The 19,960-nt window shown below is 45.2% G+C and overlaps 1 protein-coding gene across 1 annotated transcript in view; it reads right to left on the reverse strand.

Annotated features, from left to right (window-relative positions):
• Positions 1-213: 213 nt before the first annotated feature.
• Positions 214-19,960, reverse strand: part of LOC149336026 (sodium- and chloride-dependent GABA transporter 2-like) — a gene marked incomplete at its 5' end in the record, with an annotated part of 40,093 nt that continues 20,346 nt past the window's right edge. The window contains 12 exons of the mRNA XM_089554061.1: positions 214-240; positions 620-1,639; positions 2,750-2,887; positions 4,267-4,425; positions 5,492-5,592; positions 6,910-7,009; positions 8,738-8,866; positions 9,997-10,109; positions 11,320-11,444; positions 12,492-12,595; positions 14,821-14,961; positions 18,685-18,817. Coding sequence (XP_089410187.1) covers positions 214-240; positions 620-1,639; positions 2,750-2,887; positions 4,267-4,425; positions 5,492-5,592; positions 6,910-7,009; positions 8,738-8,866; positions 9,997-10,109; positions 11,320-11,444; positions 12,492-12,595; positions 14,821-14,961; positions 18,685-18,817 — 2,290 coding nt within the window. The remainder of the gene's footprint in view (positions 241-619; positions 1,640-2,749; positions 2,888-4,266; positions 4,426-5,491; positions 5,593-6,909; positions 7,010-8,737; positions 8,867-9,996; positions 10,110-11,319; positions 11,445-12,491; positions 12,596-14,820; positions 14,962-18,684; positions 18,818-19,960) is intronic.

A 19,960-nucleotide genomic window follows, 5' to 3' on the forward strand; every position in this document is an offset into this window, starting at 1 on the left:
GCGGTGGACCAAGAGCGAAGCCGTGACCGCTGATGGACCGTCTTGGTGTTGGACGTCCCGGAGAGAAGTTCCCCGCACTGATGGAACGTCGCGGATTTTGCATATCCGGAGGATTGCTTCCTGTGCCGATGGAATGTCGCGTAGGTGAGAGATTTGAAACCAAGGAGCTCGCGCTGTTTGAAAGCCGCGGTGATGCCAAGTTTGGAAGAAAGCTTACGGCGCTGTTGGAATCGAGTGGAGCTGAGAAGTTCAGAGGAGGGAAAACGCCTTTGCTTACGGAGCATTGTGCTGCTTCCAGCTTGGGGTACAAGCTTGCAGCACTGACGGAACGTCGTTGAGCTCCCGGGTTAGTAAAAAAACTGTCTGCAGTGTCGGAAAATCCCGGACGACCAATATTCGGAGCAAAGCTTCTCGCGGTGATTGACTTTCGTTGCGACAGAATGCCCGGATGAAAACTCGAACCGCTAATAGATTGTCTTGACAAGACTGGAGTTGCGGTCATGGTCCCATAATCAGTTTCGGGTGGTTCGAAGGGGCCACCAACCTGCGGTGACGCCATGTTCATTCTCTTCACGGCCGCGACTGATTTGCGCCGAAAGTTCCTTACGGCACGTTGTACCTGCTGCTGTACTTGCTTCTCCTGCACGGGCCCTTCGCTGCCGATGGGCTCAAGTAGTGCAAGCTTTACGCTAGGTCGGCAGAGATGCTCATTGTAGGCAATCATGGGCGGACCTTGTACAGTGCTGTGAAGGGGTGGAAAAGCACTGATCGAGCCACTGGTCTCTGACACTGTCAACGGTGTGGGTGCATTGACTACCATGTGCCCCTTGCTGACATCGTCCCCCTGGCTCACTGTGCTTCTCAGAGGAGGCATTCTGCCGCCATACTCGACTTGCAGTCTCGCTGCAGGCGAGGCAGGAAGACCAGCTGTAGGAACAGCCGCTGGAGGCTGGTAAGCAAGACTACCAGAGAGTGACTGCGACGGTAACGTGCGTTGTTGAACGCCACCGGAGGGCATTCCTGAGGGCGCTGGGCCGACGGCAGCTGAAGGCTTTCCTAGTGGAGCCAGGGTAGTATAGGGAACAGGAGGCCTCTGTAGATACGTTTCCGATGTAAACTGCGATTCCAAGCCAGCGAATTCAAGTGGAACATCCAGCGCACCTTGACCTCCTTGGGTGCAACTAGTCTTCGACGTCATGACATTGATGGGCATGCAGCTGCCTCCGAAATTTCCTATCATGGGCAGTTCATCACCATGTTCGGAGAAAGGCTCTATTTCCGACTCTGCGGGTGGATATTGTGGCGAATTTTTATGACGTAGCGTTTCTTTGTGGAGCTTTGCTGTTTTCTCTTTGGAAGGCATCTTCAGCTCTGGTTCTTCCGAGGAGGGTTTTTCTTGCACAAAGGGCGTCAACCTGGGACGCCGTCGGTTCAGTACAACTTCCATGCGCCTCAGCTGGTTCGCCGTGCGGCCGAGTGAGGTAGACATGCGCCGTATCACGTCCTCCCGAAGGGACGGCGATTCGCTGGTGATGACACCGGCGGCATCCTCGCTGGTTACAGCCTTCTTCGCAGAGGCGTTGGTGATCCCGTCTCCTGCGCTCGAGCTGGCTTCCATGCCTCCGGCTAGGCTCATCTGCTGTGTGTAAATATAGAAAAGGCAGCGTTAAGCTCGGTTTCGATTCAAGGAAGACGATGGCTATTTAAGCACTCGACAGTTTGCGTTCTCGTCCTACGCTGAATATTGCCGCGGCGTAAGCAAGAGTGGTTTCACAAAGCCGCTTTTCGCAACATGCAGTTTAGAAGCAAGTAGTTTTAAAGAAGCGAAGATACAATCATGGCTAATTTTACGCCTTATTGCTCTCTGCTAGTCTGTAGAAGTAGATTAGCAATACACTTGAAATACCATCTCATGCAAAGAGGTCACGGGGTAGGCCCACCCATCTGCAAAGAATGATTTGCTTGCGAACGACGATGTCGTTTCCAGCGGTGTAAACGTAAAAAATATGTCGCTTCTGTATTTGTGTAAATTAAGGTCCCACAGGGGCTGCTAATGTCGATATAGACGGCTAACCAGACGCACTTTAAAGTTATATTGTTGTCTTGGCCTGCTCTGAAATAGCACCTATCTGCATAACGGGATCGTACAAGGTTTCGTGATTACTGCCAAAGTTATCAGCCTAATCCGGTTAACACCTATTTTTCCTCGTCATTGTTCTGCATTCTTTCTTTATCTGAGAAAGAGAGGTGGTGAGAACTGAGAGCTTTTAACATATTCACGTTTTCTATATTTGCAAGCATTATGTACTGCAGTATTCTTGCAGTGAAAGAGCAACGCCTCGAATTCACTCAGTCAACTTTCTTCGGTACATTAAGCATTGGTGTACTACTTTGCCAATGTCTAATGGTTTGTCAGAGACCGGGGAAAGTGACCAGAGGGCCGCTACCATGACACCTCAAACAGATAGTAGCCTTGGCGCGTATTATTATATGAATTAGGTATAAAAGCGCTCTGTCCAGTCAATCATAATAAAACAACTTTATCTAATTATGTATTCACTCACGGCTACTTATATATGGTTGCTAACGGGGCTCTGAACAATAAAATCTGGAAAAACACGCAGTGGCCCGATGATTCTCTCGGCCGAATTCTCTTTAACTATCCCTGGAAGACCACATATATAGCAAGTTTCGGGAAAACTTTCCAAACATGTGCTATAACGTACAGTGAGTCTGTTTCGCTACGTACCTTGTGCTGTGTAAAGACTGGGGATATCTGCGCCGGTGATTTGACGCCGTGCTGCTGGAGAAAGTCCAAATACCTACTGAATACCTTGGGGTCGTCCGGACCCCATATAGGCTTCGGATGGCAGACATCGGCGAATTTCTGCGCATCAAAAAAAGAAAAAAGACGAAAAAGGTCGCATAAGTCTTCTTTTCGGGTGCTGTTCTTTTCTCTTGCTCTAGTTACTCACGTGCTGCTGATGCTGACTGCAATGCGGCTTATTTTCGTAGTGAAGGACTCATGGAGAAACAATCTAACCCGACGCACCGATGCAAATTTGCAGCACTACTCATCAGGCGAAGAATGAGAATTGAACGCTGCCGGCACAAAGCGCCACGTTGGGGAGGCGGAATGCATGAGGTGTAGCAGATGCAGCCACGCTGCAAGAACGCGCCGTAGTTCCATGCAGCATAGGCTGCTAAGCTTTTCCTTTCTTTATTTTAAGCAGAGAAGACAATAAGGGAGTAATTACTCATTGCCATCCACTTAAGCGCTGCCACGCGGCTTCAAAGGAAAGCTATACAGGTTTCACAGAAACTTAGCACAAAGATTCGTCTTTGTCCGGGCCCGGGTTAGAACCCAGGACCACCGCTTCACTGGAGCACTCGCTCTAACAAGTGAGCTAACCTGGCGGCTAGGATATGGTAGGGCGAGAGTGAAGTGATCAATGATTCGAGGTGGAAACGGTATTGCTCAAATACCAGTTCCAATTTGCGTGGAAAGTGGGAACAATTCCTAGTTTTTGTGGAAGCTTTATATCCTTTTTATCGGCATGGGTGCGATTGCATGGATGGCAATAGGCAATTACTCCCTTATTCTTAGCACAACGCCAAGACCGCCGGGACGACGCCGGGTTTTCCGCTGAAGAGGAACCTTTGCGCTGCCGTCTTAGAAGCCAGTATCAACTATTTTTTTAACGCCTATAAAATGTGAAAAATTGGCATACTGCGCTAGCAACAATCAGCATTTTCTCTATTTTGTGTAGCTAGTTCGAGCTGTGTGGAAGATCGAATAAAAGGCCTTAAATCAATTCGAAGGCCCAGAGACGCAAAAAGTTTTTATACAATAAGGCTTACCCCATTTTTCCCTCGTCAGTTGTCAGAAAATGAGAGACAAGAAATTGTTGTATGCTGGCTCGGACAAAAACGAGAGACACCAAAAGACAAACGAAACGGGTGCTGGTAGGTCGCCTATTTGCACACTCTTTTTCTTCACACACTTCTATGACAGAAATGCCAAACATATTGACCTGAAAGTGCTGGCTACTGGAAACACCTTCACATAAAATCTTTCATGCAAGCTCTCTGTGGAATGAGTGCACGGGATGCAAGCGATGGATTGCGAATTGGCGGCATATGGTATCACACGGTTAAGGACACCAAAACAAGCATTACAGCCCCTACAAGACTAACAACGAGAAAAACAGTGCACACGGCGCTTCTCATAACACCTAGCTGCGAGTAAGAAACAACGTGGCTCACGAATTTAGCGCCGTACAGCTCGGCGTAGGCAAACAGCGGTATCTGGAGGAGGCCGAAGGCAGCGAAGCACCAGCCGATCATCTTGCCCGCCGGCGGGTAACGGTAGCTCTCGAAGAACAGGTCCGGCTGATCGCCCACTGTCGCCATCAACAGCGTCAGCTGCGCACACCCACAAGAGGCAGTGTGGTGGCCTGGTTAGCATGAAAGAATAAGATCTACTGCGACAGCCGTTTGACGCCAATGGCCTGAGTTTTCCGTCGTAGTAGTCGTGCGTAACAGGAGTGTGATACCAGTGGCAACCACTAGGAGGACGGTTACCTTGAAAGGAGGAGGGCATCCCCAACTCTTCTCAATCAAGTACTCAGAGGCCTGGATTGGGAAGAGTTAGGGATAAAATTTATGAGAGCGGACAAGATTAAGAAGCTTGCAGGGAAGGGTGGCCCCAGCTGGCATAGGACATGGTTAACTGGAGGGATATGGGAGAGGCATTTGTCCTGCAATGGGCGTAGTCAGGATGATGATGATAAGGAAAGCAAAGGAATGCGTAACCGGGGAGTGGTTAGCATTGGAAACATCCGGAGGGAGGGAGGGAGGGAGGGAGGGAGGGAGGGAGGGAGGGAGGGAGGGAGGGAGGGAGGGAGGGAGGGAGGGAGGGTGGGAGGGAGGGAGGGAGGGAGGGACCATTCGTGGCGGCTTTCTTACCGTCGCTCGAATCGAACAGTTGCGACTGCCATAGAAAACCAACAGGGAACACTTTTAAGAATAGCAGAAATGTCCATAGCAAACACATGCAAGCCATGCTGATTGAACATCTGTGGATATACTGATTGTTATAGTGAAATCTTACAATCACTATAACAGTACAGAAAGAGCACTGGAATCTATTTTTACTAAGAACAGAAATCGGATAATTAGTCTTCAAGGCCCCTTTATTGCGCATATGTGTGAAAAGGGTATTAGCCGTCAGAAGGTCATATCACAGTTAAAATTTCCAAAGCAGCGTTTTCCCTGCATGTTTTCAACACACCTGTAGCCAGGATATTGGGAGTTAATTCTGCTCGTCCACCAGAAGCAATGATAACCGTGCAGCGTTGACCAGTGCATAACTGTGAAAGTTTGCTAAAGCATATTGAACGGCTTCGTCCGAATGGAGGAGTTTGTCGGTCGGGAAGGTCTAATCTGGATGCCAGCCTTGAAGGAAAAGCGAATGAAGGAAAGAACGTACACCGAGTGCGCCGGGCGCCAGGACTCGGAGGCACAGGCCAAGGTACGGGCTCATGCACCGACGTGTCGCGAACTGATAGTCGAACTCTAGCCTGGTCACGCCTGCAAACAAAATATGGCTGTGGCTTAGCTTGGTTAAGCCCGGTAATTGCGAAAGCAATACCCGTAGCTACGCCATGGTTCAGCTGGTAGTGTAGCTGGTGGTGGTGGTTGTGATTAGACTTGTGGTGATGCATATCTGTTATACAATCCAATACAATTCAATTCAGTGCAATCCAATCCAATCCAATCTATTGGTGGTTATACAAGATGCATCGGATATGCAATCCAATCCAATCCAAGCCAATCCAATCAAATTCAATATGCTAATATGGTAGCTACCGGCCTCGCTACGCGACGGGCTAAAAGTGCAACTAGTATTGCTTTCACAATAAAAAAGACAGGAATCACGCCTGATTGCCTGGATAAGTCACCGTTTGTCTGCAGGCTGATGTATTAGTTTTCTCCAATTGAGAGGAAATAAAGAGCTAATTGATCGACTGATTGATTGATTGATTGATTGATTGATTGATTGATTGATTGATTGATTGATTGATTGATTGATTGATTGATTGATTGATTGATTGATTGATTGAAATCCACTACGCTTCTGACATAATTCGCCAGCAAGCATAACCATGTGTTCGTTTTTGTCAGTGAGAATCAATCCTGGTTAGCTCGGTGAAGTTACACTGCAGGGCAAAGATCCCTTCCATTGAGCTCTATTTAGTAGCCCAGTGTCTGTTTCGACTGCCTGGTCGCATTAAAATTCGCTCATCTTCCAGCGTAACTCTTTGCAGTCCTTAGAACCCCAGCACACCCTCCCGCCCCCCCGCCTCACTTCCCGCACACACAAGAAGTTCAGGATTCTTGGAGATCAATTTTGAATTGTGAGGCAAAAGTTGATTATTGTAAGATACTGCTACGAAAATATTGAACGTAATGGCAAATCCTTCTAATGTGTAGCAAGATCTTTCTTTTGGAGTGGAGTTTTTCCACTTCTCGCATCGAATAGTTATGATCATCAATGAGATATAATGGGGAACGTTTTTGACGATACCAAAAAACGTTCATAGCAAAAAAAAAAAAAATAAAGCTGGCCGAGGGGAGACATGCGGTTATATTGATTGTTGTGTTAGAATCTTACGATATATTAAAAAAACTGCGTTCATAAACAAATTTTAATCGAAAACTGTGCCTGTCCAGAATTTCCGGGTATGCAAACTCTATAAAATGATTACCCTTCCCATCTCTCCACCCCCAACAAAAAAGTAAAAACCTGGCTCCGTGCCTAAATCAGATAACCGGTGCTTCAATCCCCCGCTCCATCTCTGGCGTGGCAGAATATGCGTAATGAGGGTACCCAAAACTTGCACGCACCGTAAAACCCCACAATGAGGGCAACTTCGACGAAGGCAACTATGGGTACCAGCGTTCCCAGCACGTACGAGTCCAGCAGGAACGCCAGGTACATTCCGCTCTGCAGGGAGAATAAAAGGCGATGAGCGCGAACAAGAGATGAAGGCAAATGGCAAGAGCCAACTTTAATTTTAATTTTTAATTGCACTGTTGAATTATTTCCGCGCGAACGCAACGCAGCGATTACACAAGGTATACAATGGTAGTAAGGGCAGCAAGATGGGTTTCTCGACAACACAAAGTGTACAAGGAGGAAAGAGGGGCGGGAAGAGGGAGGAAGAGCCTCAGGGTGCATAGCCAATGTTCAAGACAAGAAGACTTTTCTTCTGGGCTGTACAAGGACAGGCTGTACAACCACGATATACAAGCAAGATAGCGCTATACAAGACAGGGTGTACAAGGCAAGCTATAGAAGATAGTTGTAGAAGAAAGTTTGAGTTAGAATTTCTCCTTAGATATAAAAAGAATTGGGGGTACACTTCAGCTCCGTCTTAAGAGAGACGTGATAGCGTTAGAATGTACCTTCAGCGGCCTGGGGTCCTCTCGGTATGTCATTTCTTGGATACCAACGCTGTCGTTTATTTTATTTGGTTTTACTTTTTGTTTTAGTTTCTTCGCTTTTCTTGTATTTCTCTGTTTATCACATTTATTTAAGTTGCACAAGATGCAATCTGTGCAGCCGCGAAAAGCGAGCTGAAAGACGTGCAGCTGAGTGCAGTTACTCAGCTAAAATACTTCACTTCCAACTATTTTAGCTGAGTAACTGCACTCAGCACTCAGCTGCAGCAATCAAATGAAGTCATTGCACACAGCTCGCTTCTACTTTTCTAGCGACAGCAAGAGAAACGCCCTCCGTCCTCTTGCTAGCACCCGTTAGGAGCGATATCCCCTATAAGGACTCCATCTTAAGTTGCTCAGTTTTTTTTTCCTAAAGGAGACTTGTGAGAGCGGACACGTGATGAACGTGAGGAATTCTTGTTGAAATTCACTTCTCATAAATACAAACAGTTTTTGCGATATTTCCCGTTTTAATTTGCCTCTCTCTTCAAATTAAGCTTACCTAAAATTTAGCGAAACCTAAACGTTTCTATAGCCCCGCCGCGGTGGCGCAGTGGTTACGGCGCTCGGCTGCTGGCTCGAGAGACGCGGGTTTGATCCCGGCCGTGGCGGCCGAATTTCGATGGAGGTGAAATTCTAGAGGCCCGTGTACTGTGCGATGTCAGTGCACGTTAAAGAACCCCAGGTGGTCGAAATTATCCGGAGCCCTTCACTACGGCGTCCCTCGTAGCCTGATTCGCTTTGGGACGTTAAACCCCTATGAAACCAAACCTAAATGTTTTTATAGAATCGACAGTCTGCTGGGCATTTAAGCTGCAAGAGGAGTAAATGGGCCTCTTCTCCAAGTAAAATTCTAACATTTGTAGCAGTCTAAACGAAACGCTTCGCAGTCAACATTCAATTCCTTTTAAAACCACTCACTAACTGTACAACACCTGAGGAAAGATTGGGTCGCACAAGACAGGAGTCATAACGTCTCATAAAAGAATGGGTCATAGAGGAAAGATAAGGTCATAATCCTGAAGAACCAGCCCACCTGACTGCGAACAAAAGCAGAACACTGCCTAAACAATATATCACTCCCTTTTTTGTGTGTACGTTAGTGCCGTAGCCAAGTGGAACTAAAGCCACTGATTCGCCGTGAACACCAGCAGCTTTGTGCCGCAGATGTCCTTCCTCCATTTATCAGTGTCACTCACGAACGCAAAGAGTAAAGTTCCCCAGCCCTTGCCTGCATGGCCAGTGGCATGGAGGTAAAGAACGCAGCCAGGCAGAGGATGAATGCCAGCAAAGGCCTCTGGCTGCGCAGCCGGGGAAACTGGTCACTTAGAGGCGTCAGCACGGACTCCACCAGAAGGCACTGCAAGGCAGAACAACGTGAACTATCCCATGAAATTCAGTCAGTACAGGGTGACTAAGAAGCTACTGGGCGCATGCAAGCTGCATTAGAAACTGAAATGATTGCAGGGTTTTAATGCATTATCATTAAGTTTGCCATCGTGCAAAAATCGAACAGGTTTCTTCGTAATGCAGTTCCCTGATTGCTAGTGACTGCCGTGACGTCATCAGCATCGTGAAATTTGAAAATTTGAGTACTAGAATTTTTTAGTGCTTTCCATTGAATAATTAAATTGGGATTATACTAATCTGACACACCCCTCTACGTTAATCTACCCACTCAACCCCCCACTAATCTATCCCGATCCACCCATCAATTCTCGTAATTCACATTAATCTACTACCACTCCCCACTAATGAACCCAACCTACCAACTACTCAGCCTTAGTCCACCAAATAAGTCGCATTAATCTGGTCACTAATCACCTCAACCTATATTTTTAGGTGGGCCTCCTCCTAAATTTGGAGCATCCTTTAGAATATTTTAGGGTGAACCAACTCACAACTGCTATTGAATTTTCCTTAAGAATGTGGTGGTTTAGAAGGCCCTTGTAAAAGGGCTCGAATGTATATACGTGTCTCATAGTGGAAATATGCATTTTCTGACAATAAAATCAGTTTCCATTCTATTAGACGCCACTCAACTAAAAAAATGAACCAAATTCAGGAATTTTTAAAAAAAGATGTGTCAGAAGGCTCCGCATCATGAGTTTTACTGCCTAAGATCATGCTGGAGTTAGATAAGCATAGAGGACTTGAACTCACTTAATAAGCCCAGAGCATCTTGAAACTTCAAGCTAAAAACCATTTTGAAAGCTACAAGAATGGGCGGTGGTAAGTCTTAGGGATAACTGGGATTGGCGCTAATTATGCGCAGGTCATTCGAGGCAGGTTATAATTCGCGCGCAGCTCAATAAAACCGTCACGAGAGTACAGACAGCCTCTAGACACACTCCATTAATGGAGTCATGCACTCACGAAAGCCTGCTTGTTGAAATATAAACTTCACGGAGCAACGAAGTGCACAAAGCGGCGGCGCAAGCACGGTGAACTTCAGTGCGCCCCGACGAACGAAAGAGAATCGCCACTCACGTTTGAATTCAGCATGCAGAGGAAAAGAGTTGAAAACAGCGCCACACTGAAGGCGTGTCCATAGTCTTTATCGCCGATGGCCTCGGTGAAGGACAGGAAGTACAGTCCGAGTCCTGATGGAGAGATCAAAGGACGAAAACATAATCAGCACTATAAAATGAACTTGAGAACTTTTGCACACGCCCGATCGGTTGTCTTGATAATGCGATAATGTTCCCAACACTAGAACATTGCGCCCTCAAGACACGAGACGAGTTGTCTTCATGAACGCAAAACTGCAAGATAAGGATTCAGCCTGGATTCAAACTCATGCGCTCAGGACAGCCAAATAAATCCCGTGTGACATGTTCCTTTCTGTCATCATAAAGTGAATCTAGTACCAGGAGAATCTCTAACTGAAGAATTCGTCTTGCCTTAACACTGGAGATTTCTCTACACTCTTAATATCTGCATCAAGTCGACGGTAGTCTGTCCCAACGGACTAGTACGCAACGAAACGCAGTCTTATGCGCTGGCTGTTGCATCTCAGCGCAATTAAAAGAAATTTTCATATCACTCCTCTCATAACCAGTAACAGAAACAAGACGACTTTTACGCATGCCTTACGCACGCATGTCAGTACTTCGATGGCTAGGTGGTACTGTCGACTGTTGCAGACAAAAGGAAGTTAGAAGAATGAGCTCCTGAAAGAATGGCGTGTAACCCCTCCTATCCTTTACAATTCATGAGCACACTGCTTGGAAATGGCAAGAAGCCTTTCCTAAAAATATTTCTTTATTTTACAGAAAAGTAGGTTCGATTGTGCTACAAGTCTAGAAGGCAGAAAGTCGCTGCTTCCGTGCAGCAGTGACCACTGACAGAATCGGTATTTTTTTCAACCCGAAACTGAACTTCGTAGTCGGTCAAAAACTGGTCTGAGAGGGGGTGGTGTTTCTGGCAACAAATGAAGCTGGGCTAGTCGTAAAGCTCTTGTTCTGCGTATGTACATTTTGCAATTTTTTTACGTGCATGTGCTTAGGGAATCTCAAACTTCGTACTCGTGTTAAACTTCGCATTAAACCAGGGCAAGCTCATGCCCAACTTATTTGTCATTCAGTGGTCACATGCATGACCGAGCCCTCTACCAATGGCTCCAGACATTGCCACATAAGGATTGCAATTTCTCATAGATTACGCTAAATCTAGAATGTTTTATTTTCATGCCTGTAACCGCAAAAGGCCCTGTCCATGAAAGCTTTATGCCACATTAAAGACCCTGAGAGTACCATTAAACAGTGCAACTTCTTTCTGGTGGCAAGGATTCGCGCATTGTCATATACTAACCTGATCGTACAAGGTCGTCCATTGGAAGACCCAGCCGCTGGGATTGATTTCCCAGTACGCAAAAGACAGTGACTCCGCTGGCTACGCCGAGAAACACCTCAGCCAAAGCAACGCCTGCCACCAGCCTGAACGAGAGGGAAATAAACCGAGGTTACTTTCGCTTTGATGCCATTCGTAACATGCGCACAAGAATCAAAGGCCTCTTCGCGGTTTGAACTGCGCAAGAAAACATTTCAGGGGGATTTTTTATATCCTCTCTGAATCCACTGGTTGTACCGTGGTCACATGCATTCGAGTTGAGAGACGTTGTGTTTTTGCAGACGGAACTGCCACCCGTATGGTAGGGTAGGCAATAAGATCCCGAAAGTTGCCAAAGAAAAAGCTAGGCAAAAAAGTATAGGACTTGCTCACATATTCTACAATCGTAAGCGCTGAAATTCCTACTTATTAAGAGAATTACTTTCTTACATGTGCCGTATACTTAAAAGAAAGTGCTTTTAAGCGTGAATAAGAACCCTTCGGATTTCACACCGTCCTGGAAGCGTGATTACAGAGTGACAAAATACCGGGAAGTACTTAAGGTGGTGGTACAACCCTTAAAACAGCCTATCTGTGCTTCATTGTACTCGGTTGTGAAAATCCGAGTAGCTGGGTACCTCACAGCAGCGGCAGACAGGACGACATCACAGGACATTTCGTAAACTCTCTCTCTCGAAGAAAAGATCCAAATTGTTAGGCGTTTTCCCAAAATCTCCATGTTTTGGGGGGGACGAAGGGCCTTCAAAATGTCAAGGCTACGGTATCCGAACTTCGCTACCTGTAATGCTTCGTGTACAGGACAGTGGCGCATCTCACTAGCCGAAACAGTAAAACGCTACAGCCTATACGAGGAATAAAAGCATTCGCTCACTACACATCACGCTGAGGATTGATAGTGTAGCTTTCAGCCTTTGTCGACGACAGGAAGCGTACTATTCACTCCATGGTTGTCTATAGCTGCGGCTCAAAGTCGCCTTCAGGACACAAACTGCCCACGAAGTGTCTTGACAGCTTGCACGTTTACGGCGTATGAGGTGCCACTTTTCACACAGCATCATCGAATAAAAAAGAGCATCATCGAAAAAAGATAACGGAGGTAATACTCCCTGCGTAGCTTGGGAGAGTGCGCTCACAAATGGTTGTCCTTTGAGAAATGGCTGAAGCTGCCCATGTTGATAGCGACCCCTGTGGAAATTCCGGCATTCAGCAGGCTCATCTGCATCGCCTTGTACCATACCTGCGTGGTTACCATGGATCTTAGTTTGGTCCATGTGTTAACAAGCCAGTTTCTTTGATAGTCTTAACGTCTGTGAACACGACTTAGCGCAATTCAGTTCCGTACTTGGCTCATCAGAAGTACGCTGATTTTTTTTTGATGAAGTTCAAGATTCAGAATGTGCAGCCGGCCAAATCTTTAGCCACAGAGTGCGCGATGGCCGCTTTTTCTGCGCCGCTGCGCTTTGTGACGAAGCAAACTTGGGGAAAGCTCAATATTGAGCAGGGGTTTAGTGAGCATATACTTAGGTTTGATATCTTAGAAATTTTGTGCCGTCATACGCTGCATGAGCACGGAAAACGTGGCTGTCAAGCACGACACCTAGAGATTTGGCCGGCTGTAACAAACTCCTAGGCAAAGCATGCCTAGAAAGCTTGTCAAGTATTTTTGCAGTAGCATTTAAAATGGTGACACAATCGCCGATTAAAGGTGTGACGGTGTGTAAGCTGCACGACCATACGTTGTAAAAGTTGCAGAGACTGCAGACTTTCACTCCCTTCGTCCACATCCAGCCATGCGTTGTCGGATTCCATCCAACAATGCACTGTGGTCTTTAGCGCCGGCGGCGTCGGTTTTCTTTCTTCAATCATCCGTTTCTTCACAGCAAACTCAGCGCCGCAGCGTACAACACCATCACTATGGGCAATGCGCGGCGCTGAGCGTTGCGAAGAAACCTGAGCATCGTCATGGCGTTATTTTGCGATTACATCATGGTTTCAAATGCTTACTTCGCATCGTTAACTTTCACGTTTCACGCTTTCCATCCCTTTAAGCTTGTAGATTTCTGAGGCTTCTTCACTTTCCCTCAAAATCTCGTTCATTATTATAAACTAACAAAGAGCGCGACCAGAAAACCAACAAGAAGTATGAGCCCAAACAAGTTATCTCGATGTTTTCAGAGGTTTGTCTGGCACGCCTAAGTGTTCCTTTTGGACTCAAGAACAACATTCAGCGAGCGAAGCTCGAATATATGGTAGAACGTGCACATCTGCGGTGATATACCATGCCCCACATATGACTTATGTTAGGAGAAGTCAAGACCTACTTCCTAGTTCATCATTTCGACAATAGAGATCTCGCTTTCTAATGATCACATAATTACCTCAAGTATCCCCAACGCTCGTCGCTGCGCGAAGTGCAACCATTAAACTCTACGCTTTATGTATCCTCTTTCGTCTTATTTATTGCAATGAAGGGCAAATTGTGCAACAAATATTTTTCTATCCCCTTCGTCATATGCCAAGAGTGCACATCTTAAACAAACGACGTTCTTGTAATCAGTCTAAGTTACCTTCGGCCACCAGGGCTCTTTCTTTGGTGTCAGCTACTTTACTGCTAAAACGATGGGGCTAAAAATTAACATGCAGAAAACCAAAGTCATGTTCAACAGCCTAGCAAGGAAACTGCAGTTCGCAATTGGTAGCCAGGTGCTGGAAGTAGTAAGAGAATATGTCTATTTATGGCAGGCAGTGACAGCTGATCCAGATGATGAGAGGGAAATAACTAGAAGAATAAAAATGGGGGGGAGTGCATATGGCAGGTTATCTCAGATCATGAATGCCAGTTTACCAATATCCCTCAAGAGAAAAGTATATAACAGGTGTATCTTACCGGTACTCACCTATGGGGCAGAAACGTGGAGGCTAACAAAGAGGGTTCAGTTTAAGCTAAGGACAACGCAGCGAGCTATGGAAAGAAAAATTATAGGTGTAACGTTAAGAGATCGGAAGCAGGCGGAGTGGGTGAGAGAAGAAACGCGCGTTAATGATATCCTAGTTGAAATCAAGAGGAAGAAGTGTGCTTGGGCAGGGCATGTAATGCGAAGGCAAGATAACCGCTGGTCCTTAAGGGTAACGGATTCCAAGAGAAGGCAAACATAGCAGGGGGCGGCAGAAAATTAGGTGGGCGGATGAGACTAAGAAATTTGCGGGAATATGGTGGCCGCGGCTGGCGAAAGACAGGGTTAATTGGAGAGACATAGGAGAGGCCCTTGCCCTGCAGTGGGTGTAGTCAGGCTGATGATGATGACTTTACTGCAGGTTGGGTTAGTCGTTGTAACGCCCGGCCCATTTTTATTTCCTTACTTCGTAAACAATGAAGTCAGTACCGTTTAGAGAAATGCTTGACCCTGCAAGTCCTTTAGGCGTTGTCTTTAAGGTACAAGTGGCGAAGAGGAGGCGCAATACTCTCACCCCGGGAGCCAGGAGCACCTGCCAGTCAGGCCAAAGCAGGTACACGATGCCCACGTCGGCTTTGGGCATGCGCAGTCCTTGGAACAGCAGCACCACCAACAGCGAATAAGGCACACCAGAAGTAAGGTACAAGGCCTGTCACCAAGTGGAGAGTGCCATGTGATGAGCCGTCTTTCACTCCACATATGCACCTTGAGGTTTAGCACTACGTTATCGTCCAATAACGTCACGCCTTGCCGCAACTCTGTCAGCGTCATTACCTAGTTTTTTATGCGACCTAAATTACAACGAAGAGCATCTGCTTTGCGGTCAGCGTGGCGAGAATAGCGCTTCACTCAAAGGCTTTTTTTCTTCTTAAGTGTAAGCAGAATCCTTCATTCTTCCACTTGTTCACCGTTATAAGCCACAGCCCATGTGACAATAAGCAAGAGTTACTTAAAAAGCGACATTATAGGCTGTCAGTATCGTTGCATCTTGCAGGAAAATTCAGCGCTACACTGGGCGTTTAAAACAAAAATGTACTGCAAAACTTATGAAAGCAGACGGAGCTGAAGAGTGACAGCAACGCTGTAACCTGAGGGAATAGATATCAGGCAGGACGGAGAGTATTTTTCTCTGTCAACGCGGACGCTGACCAACATGCAAGAGATCACTAAGAGCCGATGCTGAGGATACTATGACAACCATCACCACACTTTCATCAAGCTGCTCGGAGTCTCTTCCAGAGACGAATTACTAGGCTCAAAGCTGCCATCACTAAAAACACTGCGTACATTTCAGGGTTTCCGATGTATTAGATCTCTTTATTGACATTCCACATCTTCTTAATATACCACTAGTTGTCATTTACATTGCCAATTTTATCTGGCATCTAAATATAAGAAGTACTGAAATAAACCCGCTGTTGCGGCTCACTCACCTGAACGCCTGTAACTCGCCCCGTCCTGTTCCTGGCTCAAGATTGTCCGAAGTTTATTAGAGCTTGTGCAGATTACACTTAAAATGCTGACATTGGCATCCATTTTGATGTCTTAATAGAATGCGGGTTGCCTGTTCTACCTACGAACACGGTCAAGGAAGACTACCTGTTTAGCCCTGGTAAAAACGTCCAATCATAGTTTGCTGCCTGACTGACTTGCTACCTATTGAAGGAGGCAAAACTTCAATTTGATGGCATTTTAGACGAGACCTCAAAACTCCAAAAGATTTTATAAATGTTGATATTACAAAAAGGACCTTTATCAGGAATAAAAAAATTTAACGTCAACAGATAGCAACCAGTAAAAACACACTTCATTGCCTAAAGTGATAGCATTGCAGCTGCAACAAGAGTAAGGTAAAACAAGATGCTCTATGACTTCACGCAATTTTTCTACTCTTCAATAAATACAAACAAGCTGAGATACTGGAAAAAGTCCTATCATGTATTGAACTGCTCTTGTCAGGTACTGGCACAAAAATCATTTCAAGTTCTCAAAGCCAAAACACTTAATCTCAGAAATAGTATCTAACAAAGCAAAATTCTCGCATAAATCGGCTAGTTTCTTGACTTCTGAAACAGCCCTCAACCCGGAAAAAATTCAAAGAAATTTTCAAGAAACTCAACTTCTCGATTTGTCGAAAAAAACAAAATTTTATCCACATGATTTGCAATTATTTACAGTCAGGACTACAGTTGTTTCTTTTCCATCTCTCTTCGCGCGTTGTCACAAGAAACCATTCAATACATTCTACCCAGAAAGTGAGGAGAGTTGCTTGCCCTGCCTTCGCAGGATTACAGTCTTTCTTCATGCCCCGTTTAAACACCGCTGCCTAAGCAGCACAGTAATCAGCCCAGTATTTGAAATGTGTTGAGAAAGTCCAGTGCCATGAAACACCACAGTGATATCATCCATTTACGATATTCGGCCGATTACTTTTGCTGCCTGCGTGGCTTTAACTTGATCTAGGCTGTTTCTGTGGTAAGGCTCGAATTTTTCCGGTGAGCCCATCAGCCAAGTCTACACAGACTGCGCGAAATTTGCAAGACTTTACGAAAACAAAGCAGCGCAACGCAAAAGAAACAAAAAACATTCAAATTTCCGCGGTTATTGTATAAAGGCGGCTAACAAGACAGACAGGGAGCTTTTTTTTTTAAATCAGCCAAGTCCGCATAAACAGAATAGAGAATTAAGCTAAAGTTTCTTATCAGTAAAAACTACAGGGTTATCCGAGTTCTCATACGATATGCTTTCCATGCAAGCTAGAGCAACTCTACACCTCGATGTAATGAAAAGTTATGGAACTATTTTGGTCCCATCAGCATCAAAACCTTAGGTATGGCTCTATTTAATGTGAAATTATAGACCTGACGCAGATTTGGTCCAAAAAGTTCACCCTGCTTCAATAATTCAAGCACTGCTCATCCAAAGATACATTAAAATGCTTATATATACGTTATGATTTGATCAGCAAAGGTTTGGTTTGGTTTGATTTATGGACCTCATCGTCCCAAAGCAACCCAGGCTATGAGGGACGCCATAGTGAAAGGCTCCGGAAATTTCGACCACCTGGGGTTCTTTAACGTGCACTGACATCGCCAGTACACGGGCGTCTAGAATTCCGGCTCCATCGAAATGCGACTGCCGCTGCCGGGGTCGAACCCACGTCCTTCGCAATTAGAACGTTCATTGTGCGCAATCAGGGGCACTGCGGTGCGTCAGCAAAGCAAGCAAATAAAAGTGAATAGTAGACTTTGGTAAAAACTACTAACATGACAGCCTTCTTTTCTTATGTACCAACTTCGGCAACGGGAAAGTAAAGTAGCTAGAATGAATGGGATCTGAAATTTATTTTACTTCACTGTGACATCATAAATTCATTATTAGTAGCGAAATAACAAACGCGGAAAGGACAACACAAACCCACAGGAAGACCACTAGCGTAGTCGTTTACTGTCTGCATCTGCCATTTCACTAGTAATGAGCAGTTTAGGAAGCCAATACCAACTAGCCCAACTAAACAATTTAAAGTAGCGTGTTGCACAGCCACATCCTTGCTTCCTTGGCAATTTATCTAATGAATCTTTCGTTATCGTGTTCGCTGGGTTCAAACCTCCTTCGATTTCTTCATATCCTACGCAGTCGGTTGTAAAGTAGCGCGGGAGTCGAAATAAATGAAATCATCACTTTCAAAACGCTAAAAGCTATGAGGCTAAAGCTGACAAAGAAGGTTCTGACAAGTATATTTGGAGCATTTGATCCGTACATCCAGAGGATCTGGCTCATTTTTCATCTCGGTAGGATTTGCGAACAGGTTTTGTAGGCGTTGGTCTTTCCGAAGGAGAGATATGTATATTCGCCTACCAGTACTGTATAATTTGACTTAGTTTCATTTCCAAGGTTAAGCTTGTTTCGAGAAAAATCTCACAATGTCGTGGGCCTATATTCATTGATAAGCATGTTTTAACGACAAACGCGGTACATTCATTCGTAATCTAGGTTTAATACAAACGGCAAAAAAAATTCCAAGGGGTGTCGCCATCCCCGGTCTATTGCGCAAGTAAACTTAATGCGTCAAACATTTTCTAGTGACGTATTCCGCAGGAAAGGCTACACTGGCATTCAGTTTCAAATGATGACCATGGAATCCTTTTTGATGTAGACGTCGTGAGTTTGTCGATTGAAGAGAAAGTTCTTAAAGGCAATATTCTCAGCAACAAATTCATATCTTTCGCGGCGGTAACATACACTGGCATAACCAGAAAGGACCATATTACCAGTTTTACAAAGAAAAAAAATGACCGGAGTTTTCAATGTGCCTTTAGACTGTTCCAGCCGTTTAAAGACATCTTTTTTTCCCCATTGAACAACACCACACCTTTGCAGCTAGCCGAACTTGCTTGGAGGCCAGCAGATATAATAGTACCCAGCAGACGCCGACACACACCAGGACCTCCATGCGGAAGTTGCCGGTCGTGGTGACGTCGTCACTTAGCGACAGGACATTCCTGCTGCAAAAGAGACGTTGAAACGTGTGAAGGTCGTACAATCGTACAATAGCCTATGAAATTGTAACTGATGTTTTAATACAAAAACACAATCCTGTGAGGGCCGCAGTGGTGACCAGTACGTTGAAACGTGTGAAGGTCGTAAAATCGTATAATAGCCTATGAAATTGTAACTGATGTTTTTTTTTATTTATTTATTTACACATACTGCAGTCATAGAGACCAAGCAGGGGGGCAACATTCAAAAAGCAAAAATAATATCAAACACTACGCAAATCCAGCGTTCCGGCAACAATAAAAGAAGAAAACCAAACAGAGGGCAATGATATTGTTAAGTTTACACATACAATAAGACACTCTTTTCAAAAGCAGCGGCATCCTGAGCCGAAAAGACATTTGCTGGCAGTGAGTTCCATGTTGTGATTGTTCGGGGAAAAAATGAGTTTTTGAACGTATTTGTGCGTGCAAAGTACGGGGTAAGGTTATGGTTGTGGCTATTGCGTGTCTGCCGTGTAGAACGGGGGGATATATAGGGAGCAGGATTAATATTAAATTGACTAGAGTAAAATGAGTACAGAAATTTAAGCCTTGCGAGTGCTCTCCTTCTTTCTAGAGTGCATATGTTCTTCGTAGACATCAGAACGGATGGCGAGATAGAGCTATGGTAAGCGTTAAAAATGAAACGGACGGCTTTTCTTTGGATCATTTCAAGTTTCTTTATATCCTTTTTTAAGTGCGGATCCCATACGACGGAAGCATACTCAAGTTTCGGACGAATTAGTGTGTTGAAGGCAAGTTGTTTAAGTTCAGAGGGAGCGTGTTTTAACTTGTGTCTTAGAAGGCCGAGGTTCCTTGAAGCAGACGAGCAAATGCTATTAATGTGGCTGGACCATGAAAGGCGATTTGTAATGGTGACTCCAAGATATTTGTATTCGCTCACCTGTAGCAGTGGAAGATTGTTTATTGCGTAATTAAAACTGTATGGTGCTTTCTTGTTAGTAACCTGAAGAAGAACCGATTTGTCGCTATTTATTTTCATGGACCAAAGGGTGCACCACTCTAGGACATTATTAAGATTTGACTGCAAGCATTCTTGGTCGGTAGTGCTGCTAATTTTCTTAAACAGAATGCAGTCATCTGCGAATA

This window comes from Amblyomma mixtum, chromosome 7, assembly GCF_055824585.1.
Source record: "Amblyomma mixtum isolate Tamu chromosome 7, ASM5582458v1, whole genome shotgun sequence".
NCBI classification, from domain to species: Eukaryota; Metazoa; Arthropoda; class Arachnida; order Ixodida; family Ixodidae; genus Amblyomma; species Amblyomma mixtum.